At 55.9% G+C, this 8,044-nt stretch overlaps 3 protein-coding genes across 3 annotated transcripts, besides 3 other annotated features; all 3 read left to right on the top strand.

Moving 5' to 3' along the window:
* Nucleotides 1-31: a microsatellite.
* A 22-nt stretch (nt 32-53) lies between these two features.
* On the top strand, nt 54-3,395 carry Tco025E_02709 (uncharacterized protein; the record flags this gene model as incomplete). Its single annotated transcript, XM_029369633.1, has 1 exon — nt 54-3,395. One exon carries the CDS (start codon nt 54-56, stop codon nt 3,393-3,395), a length of 3,342 nt encoding a protein of 1,113 aa, XP_029230274.1.
* Nucleotides 3,396-3,431: 36 nt separating this feature from the next.
* Nucleotides 3,432-3,453: a microsatellite.
* A 539-nt stretch (nt 3,454-3,992) lies between these two features.
* Tco025E_02708 (uncharacterized protein) lies at nt 3,993-5,801 on the top strand (the record flags this gene model as incomplete). The annotated part of the gene is made up of 1 exon (XM_029369632.1): nt 3,993-5,801. One exon carries the CDS (start codon nt 3,993-3,995, stop codon nt 5,799-5,801), a length of 1,809 nt encoding a protein of 602 aa, XP_029230273.1.
* Nucleotides 5,802-5,997: 196 nt separating this feature from the next.
* Nucleotides 5,998-6,023: a microsatellite.
* A 185-nt stretch (nt 6,024-6,208) lies between these two features.
* Tco025E_02707 (surface protease GP63) lies at nt 6,209-7,810 on the top strand (the record flags this gene model as incomplete). The annotated part of the gene is made up of 1 exon (XM_029369631.1): nt 6,209-7,810. One exon carries the CDS (start codon nt 6,209-6,211, stop codon nt 7,808-7,810), a length of 1,602 nt encoding a protein of 533 aa, XP_029230272.1.
* Nucleotides 7,811-8,044: the final 234 nt, after the last annotated feature.

The raw sequence follows: 8,044 nt of genomic DNA, 5'->3' as shown, positions 1-8,044 counted from the left end.
GAGAGAGAGAGAGAGAGAGTTGGAGAGAGAGGGGGTGGGGGGGGGGAAAGGCAATGATTTCGTTTTTTAAGAAAAAGCGTAAGACCAGCGCCGCCGCCGCCGCTTCGTCAGGGACAAAAGTGTCCGAGAGCATCGCGACGGAAACAATGCCGCGCCACCCCTCGCACGGTTCCTCCGGGCAGCTGACACCGCCAGGGACTGGAACTTCGTCTCCCTCCCCCGTCGAAACTCAGACGACGCTGGCGGCAACGACGCCGCCAGCGTCAGTGAAGTCCAAAAGTGCTTTGCCGCCGGCGCAGCAGGGAGCCGCCATGCATCCTGCGGGCGTGCTCCCACCGCCGCGGTCGATGAGTAGGTCCCAGACACCGGAACTCTTGCATTCAGCTCCTCTGAGTCAACGCGGGAGTGCGTCCTCGCATTTGCTACAGCCGCACGGAAACCAACCACAACTGCCGTCTGGGATGAGGCTTATGAGCGGCTCTCCTGCTCATCCGGGCGCTAAGATGATGATGATGAAGGGCCCTCCACTGCCTCCTGGAGCAAAACTTATAAAAGGGCCCCCACCGCCCGGAATGATGAAGAAGAAGATGATGCCTGGTGCACCACCTGTAAAAATGCTAATGGTGCCACCGCCACCGTCAAGCTCGATGGCGTCGGCGTCAAAGAGCCCTATGGTACCGCCTCCACAGGGAGGTTTGCCGCCAAGGAAGTCTGCGGCGCCTGCTCCGCCGTTGGGGGTGGGCCAATTGGGAACTTCCACCGCGGTGTCCTCACAGCCTCCCAGCTCTCCTCCCGTACCTCGTAGCAGTAGTGCCTCGCTAGAAAAGGGGCGCGCAATTCCTCCTCCGATACCTGAAGAAGAAGGCAAAGAAACACCGCCGTCGTCTTCTAAGCCCAAGTTGAACGATGTAGATGAGTCGAAGCTGAGACCTGAGGCCCCGCGGAACCTCACGGATAGCGATAGTGAACTGCACTTTGTTCTTGAAGAGGGCTCTTCCGTGGAGCGAACGCCAGCAGTAGAGGGGTCCCCGGAACGGAATCTCCACGGCCTCTCCAATGGCTCTTCGCTACAGTTTAATGAGGAGGTCGCCCCGTCGCCAACCCTGTTTTTAGTCCAAAATGATGATGCGACAGCGGCTCGGGGAGGCAGCGTGTCACACCAAGGGTCTCAAGCGTTCTTGGGGTCTGTGCCAAATTCTTCTCGCAGTATCTCTCGCGGGGAGGGTAAACGCCTTGAGAGTCATGAGACACACCATGAGGAAACGAATTCGCACAACTCGGTAAACCACCGCGCAAGTGCTGGATCCACTGAGTTAGTTGGAAAAATACCCGAGACTCCTATAAATCAACGAAACAGGAAGCGAGTTCCTGCGTCGGACACGGCGTCTGATATTTCGCCGGGTGTTCTGGAACACACTAAGAGTCAGAAGCGAGACAAGGGCACAAAAGCTTTGAGAAGCTCTTCTCTCTCCGGGCTCTCTGGGGAGGAGAACGCCATGGCTGTTAGTGAAGAGAAACTTTCCCCCAGTCTTCGCAGCCGCATTGTGGAGCAGTTTCTTTCTATTCTCTCGCCGCAGCAATTTTACGGCAAGGTTACCAAACTACATGGAATTCGACTCATGAAAGGGAAGCCTGAGGGGGCTTCGGGCCTTAAGGAGTATAAAACCATTTTTGTTGCGACAAAAGGGGTTTTGCCCAATCAATTTTTTTACCCGCAGCTGCGGCTGTTGGAGTCGGACGGAACACCGGCTAGCTATGACGAATCCCCCGAGTACTTGGATACACCCATCGTTCTCTACGAGGCCGCGCCGGGAAACATGCTCTTTGCGGAGACAGTGCTTGAGGCGAAGCATATCCTTGAGACCAACTCCGCTGCCACGAGTTGTTTTGTTCTGGAGAACTCCGCGATCGTTTTTAAGGATCCATTGAAGTTTGCGCTTCCACTCGCAATGTTGACGGTGCGTTGGGTTCCGTATTCCGTGGCGCAGTCTGAGCCCCAGTGTCCCGTGCACCACAAAGAGCTGCAGCTCTTTGATCGCTTCTCGAAGGGGTTGCTGTGTGCCCTGTGTGTTTCAAAGAACGCGTCCCACGCCGAGGACCTTGTTGTCATCCCGGAGGTCCTTGACGGGAACTCTCGACTCCGAATTTTGGGGCGGCTTTCAGAGCAGATGCAAGAGAGGCAACAATCTGCCGCACGTTGGGTGAATCAGCATCAAAGGCTTGTGTCTATTGCGAAACACAAAAAAGATGCCGTCAATCAGCAATTTGATTTGCTACTGACTGCTATTAAGGCGAAGCGGGAGGAGTTTTTAGAGTACTGTGATGTTGCATTTGGCTACTCCATGAGCAGTGTCGCAAAGGAGATTCTCGCCGAGGACGAACATGTTCGCCTGCTAAAGGCCGCAATTGACCACTTGCGCACTGAAGGTGCCAAGCCGCTTTATTCAATGCAGATTGCCACTGTGGCGAACGCATTGCATGCCTCGGAAGAGTTCCCGAAGCCCATTTCACTGGAGTCGCTTGAGCTCTCGGCGCTCGGAAGCGAACTCAGCCCAAACCTGCAGTCCGTAATGGCGGAGGTGCAGTCGCTGTCGCCAGTGTTGGCGAGTACCAAGTTGCACTGCCCCCGTTCGCCGTTTTCCACTCTGGCTGGGGAGGAGCGGGAGTTACTGCAGGAAGCGCATCGGCAGGAGCACCAACAAGATCGTAGAGGGCGAAGCCAAGTGGCGAGGAGAAGTGCGGAATTAGAGGACCTATCACCTATCAGGGCGCCGAGACCAAGGCCTTCCCAAGAGAGAAGCCAACGTCGAATGGGGAGCATTTCCAGACGCTGTGGGATGTCCAGGGAGTCCCCGCGGCAGCGGCCCATACCGCTTCTTCTTCGCGACCAAAGTATGTCGTTTGATGTGGATGGGGTCCGTGCGCCGCTCCGGCGAAGGCGTCCGGGGCAGTGGGTGACCATTCCGGGATGCCGCGGAACGTGCCTGCTTGATGTACCTATTCATGAGCTCGTGGCAGATGACGACGATGTGAGAGGCGCTAGGAGGAAACCAAAATGCCTCGAGTGGGCACTGCGGGTGGACGATCCGGGCGAGTGGGTGGGTATCGGCGTGGGGGTTGGGGCTGGTCTGAAGGCGTGGGCTGCGAGTCGCACTCCCGACTTGAGCCACCTTTGGGTGGTGACACTTGGCAACACGCGGCGCGTGTTTCTACTGCGAGTGACGGTAAACCCAAACGTGGGACACGCAAAACTTTCCATTCACGATGGGAAGGGCAAGCGACTCGATGATGGGCGTATACCCCAATGGAACGCCACACGCAGCTGCTACCCGCAAGTCACATTTGGTGGCCGCATTGGTGAGGTGCACCTCGTAGAGGGACCTCGTGTTGTGTAGAGGCTAAGAGTTGCAAATGCATGTATGCCGCAGGAAGTGTGCGTGTGTGTGTGTGTGTATTATTGTATTGTATCCGTTTTTGTCTTCGTTTTTTTTGAATGCTTGGATGGCGAACGATGTTAGATTTTGGATAGTTTGGGGGAAGCGTTGTGATGAAATGCAATGACGCGTGCGACAGGGTGCTGAAGAACGTAAGGTGAGAATCACCTCCAGCAGAAGAAGAAAGGGCACGAAGGACAAACGCGATGAGACGTAAGTTGCAATGCGTCCTGCCGCTGGCTTTCACTTCCTCCGGCTACATCCGCCTTTTTCCTACCAGGGGAGCCCCTTTCTGCATCAAATAGAAATGTGCGTAGAGTCAAAGGAAATGGAAATTGTTTGGGCTATTGTGCTTCCGTGTGCCTGCTTTGTTGTGTTTTTGTTGGTTTGTCCTCTCTCACTTCCCCTGCGCCGCATTCTCTTGTTTCTCGCGAAGAAGAAAGAGCGAAGGGGAAGCGCAGTTCAGAGCGCGCGCGCGAGAGTGTGTCTGGCTGCGTGGGTGGGAAAAGAAGGAGAGAGTGAGTGAGTGAGTGAGTGTGGGTGAGGCGGATGTGAGTGATGGTATTGCCGTTTGGCCTAGATGATGTCCTTCTTCTTGTGGCGTCTGCCTCGCCCCTGCTGTGGGCAAAGCGCGGCGACGTGGTGAGGTCCAGCGTCTACAAAACAGTCTCTTTTGTGACGGGCGACGACGCCTACGCTGCACGGAGGGCGGAGGCGGTTGCTCGCAACTGCCCAACACCGTGCGCGTTGCTTCCGGGCAAAGATCTTGGTGGACCCACACCCACCGCCTCCGCGGCAACGGACACGCTTGTTGTTAGCGGTATAGCTGGAAGCTTTACTGGGGACGTTGTGCACGAGTACCCATGCGTCCCACACCGCCACTTCCACCGCATGAAACAACGTCGTCCGCCTGTGCGGGATCTTCTTCAATGCTCCGTGAAGGAAGTGGCGGCGTCTCTCCATAGCTACTCCCTGGCGGAGGTGTCCCGCCTGTATGAGACTATGGAGCAGGAGGGTCTCTGGGAGGCCGCGCTGAACGTGACGGAAGGCTCGAGGAGGGGCAGGCATTACGCCTACCTCACCAAGAGGAATCTCGAGGCGGTGCTACGGACACTCCTGCGGGCTGGGGAAACGCAGCGAGCGATACAGTGCTATCTGGCACATGCAAAGGAGTTTCTTGTCTCAGATGAGGTGCTAGTAGCGTTGTTTGATGCCTGTAGGCAAGTTGAGCAAAACAGTCTGGCCCTCTATCAAGCCGTGAAGCCGTTCCATGACGAATGGACTCTGGCGGTCTATGCGTGCTGTCTGACTGTGAATGCCCAGTTTAACTGGGAAGAAGCATTACACCTGTATAGTGAATATCTGGAGAAAGAGCGGCAGCCGCGATTTACACGACTTGTGGCAAGTGTCATGCGCAGTACGGACCACAAGAGTAGTGTAAATGAAGTTGGTAGTGGGGTGGGGTCTGTGAAGGGGCAACAGTTACAGTTTCTCTACCACGTCATTCTTCCTTTGGTTGCTGACCGTCGGGTGGACCGGCTACAAGAGTGTTACGCGCACATGTTGGCGCGTGAACCAGAGTCCACTGTGGATGTACTGCTGAGGTGCCTTCATACCCCACGCGGCAGGGAACTGGCGGCGCATTGGCTAAAGGCGTCCGTGAAAAATGCGAAGGATCCTCCACTCATTCCGGACACTGTCGTTGACTTGGCGACCCAGCTTTATAGCAAGAAACCCAACGTGATGAATCTTAACTCGCTGCTGAAGGTCCTCATGGCACAAGACCCAACGATGCTTCCTTCCCATGTGGGAGAGAAGTTACAGGAATACGTTCGCCCGCTTGCGATGACAGAGAATGACGCGTGCGTCTTGGCTCGCACCCTCACCGGGCAGTCAGGACATTGGAAACTCGCGACACACTTCATGGCATCCATGGTTGCGCGAAAGCAGTTTGGTGCTCTTCCGACACTCTCCTTCTACGTGGCAAAGCAGGGAAGATGGTTACTGGCGTCTCAGGCAATGACCCTGTGCTTTTCTAACCGTGCCGCCGTTGCCCCGGCAGAAATAAACCTCTGCATCGAGTCATCTGTGCTCGCTGGTCGCTGGAAAAGTGCCTTGTTCTGGATGGAACGGGCTCATAGCCGCGGTGTGCGACTTCCGACTGCGGTGTATGACGATGTGCTGGGTGTCACAAAGCATTGTTCGTGGGTTGCTGCCCTCCGTGCGCTCGCGTCGATGCACGAGGCAGGGAGTGCCTCCTCTGAAGCGGGTGTACTCACCGTGCTGGAGGCCACAGCCTCGCAGGGAAAAGCGCTCAAGGCTCTAAACGCCATATCCACCACAGGAAACGTTTACTGGACCTTGTAATGCGGCCGTGAGTGGCAGGGCGTAATTCAAAAGGGGCTAGTTTCCGCTTTTGCCTTCTCTCTTTCCGCCCCTCGCCGTGCGTTCACCTTTGCCCTGTTTAGTTGTTTACTTGCCTGCCTCGGCAAGAAGTACACTCCCAAATACCTGCGCATATTCACAGTTGTAGATATCCTTTTTTTTGTGTGCCGGTGAAACATCTGCTCTCTCTCTCTCTCTTTCCCTTCACGAGCTTGGGGGTCCATGCGTTGGTTGTGGCTGTTCTGTGATGTAACGTCCTTTGCGGCTTAATGATAATAAACAGGAACTCTCGTTTGTATTATCCATTTGTTTTTTTTTTATCGGCCCCTCTTGCGAAGGCTCAAGTGACTTTTTTTTTTCTTCGACAGTCTCAACTCTTCATTCGCACCATGTTCGCCCTAATCTACTTTGCGATCCTGCAGTCTGCGGCGGTGCTGCTGTATTGCGCCAGCGGGTGCCTCGCCGAGGTTCCTGCCCTGAGGCCCGAGAGCAGTTTTGCCGAGGCGGTGATGAACAGCGACCCACCGCCGGCGGCTGCGGTGGTGCGAGAGGTGCCGCGCAAGGGGCAGGGCGCGGTACAGGCGTACACCGTCGCCAGAGCCGGAGCTGGCAGCGCTGAATGGGCACCCATCCGCATCCGGGCGTTCTACGGGGACCTCAAAATCCCGGCGAAGCACTGCACTGCCGTGGGGGAGAAAAAACCGGACTTTAAGGGGAAGCTCAAAGATTGCACACGTGAGCACCTCCTTGACACCCAGAAGAAGAATATGATCATGAAAACCATCATTCCTAACGCCATCAAGATGCATGCGGATCGCCTCCTTGTTCAGCTTGTTCGCGGCCGCTTGGATCTGTCCATGGTCAGGGACAAGAGGAGTCTTTGCAGGCACTTCGCTGTTCCCGTGCCTCACTTGAGAAAGGGTGCTGCGAATGCCGACATGGTGCTCTATGTGGCCGCTGGAACAGACAGCTCAACGTGGGCCAGTCCATGTGATACGTGGGGAGACACGCGTCCCACGGCGGGAGCCATGCACATCTTCCTTCGTGAAGTCGCGTGGCAGACGTTCAACGTTCGCCGTGCCGCGCATGAGATTGCGCATGCTCTCGGATTTGTCTACGGGCGGATGAAGCGTCTGGGGATGCTGTCTACGCGGCAGTTGCCTGGCACGGGAGGCGTGACGGTGATAAGTTCAAGCAAAACAATGGAGACGGGGCGGAAACACTACGGCTGCGATAAATTCCCCGGTATGGTGCTAGAGGAGTTGAGTAAAGGCAATGTGGCGGCGCACTTTTCGTTCAGCTTTGCGAAGGACGAGTTGATGGGTCCATGGCCTTCTTTAACGGGCGGTCGCTACTCCGCTCTGACGCTCTCCGTGTTTGAGGATATGGGGTATTACCGCGCGAATTGGGGCAAGGCGGAGCCGATGAACTGGGGCAACGCTTCCACATGTGCGTTTTTAGAGCAAACGTGTCACAGTGAGAGCAACCGTTCCTATCCAGACATGTTCTGCAGCACCGCGGATACCCACATTCGCTGCTCATCTGACCGCTCCTCCGTCGGACTCTGTACCAGAGTGCCTGTGGATGTTGCGCCGACGAAGAGCAGCACGTGCTCAATGATTATTCCCTTCTACGCGTACGGCGGCCAGCAGCTGTATTACAGTATGTGCGCCATCGAGGCCGCCACATTCATCCCTGGCTCCCGTACCGGGCCTGGCTCGTTGTGCCTGGACGTGGAAACGTTCCAGGTGCCGAGCATCAAATACCCTGGAAAAATGAAACCGGTGAGTGGTGTGTGTGCCCAAGTGCAGTGCACCGATGGTAAGGTGCAGGTGCGGTACCAGGGCAACGACGATTGGCACAGTTGCCCCGAGGGCCAGTCAATTGCAACGGACAATGCAAGCGGGCCTAAATACATTCGTTGTCCCAGGTACGACGAGGTGTGCCGGACTACCGCCGGGAAAAACACTCGTGGCGGGGTGAGTAACTGATAACGCAGTGTGCCGGCATTTCCAAGAGGGCAGTTTCGCGTTGGCCGCACTGCTGCTTTCGCCGTTCCGATGCTGCAGTGGAGACCTGCCAACACACTATTGCACAATGCGAATGAAGTGGAGGGCTTTTCTATCCGGATAGCGAACCTGCAATCTGCTCGGCAGGGAGGGGGCACTCATTCGTATTGCCACTTTTTTTTTAATTTTTCTATTCTTGGTCTCGTAAAATGAAGC

This window comes from Trypanosoma conorhini (assembly GCF_003719485.1).
Source record: "Trypanosoma conorhini strain 025E chromosome Unknown Tco_14.4_contig_00111, whole genome shotgun sequence".
Taxonomy (NCBI): domain Eukaryota; phylum Euglenozoa; class Kinetoplastea; order Trypanosomatida; family Trypanosomatidae; genus Trypanosoma; species Trypanosoma conorhini.
Note: the sequence above shows the minus strand (reverse complement) of the source record. Positions and strands in the feature narration are given on the sequence as shown.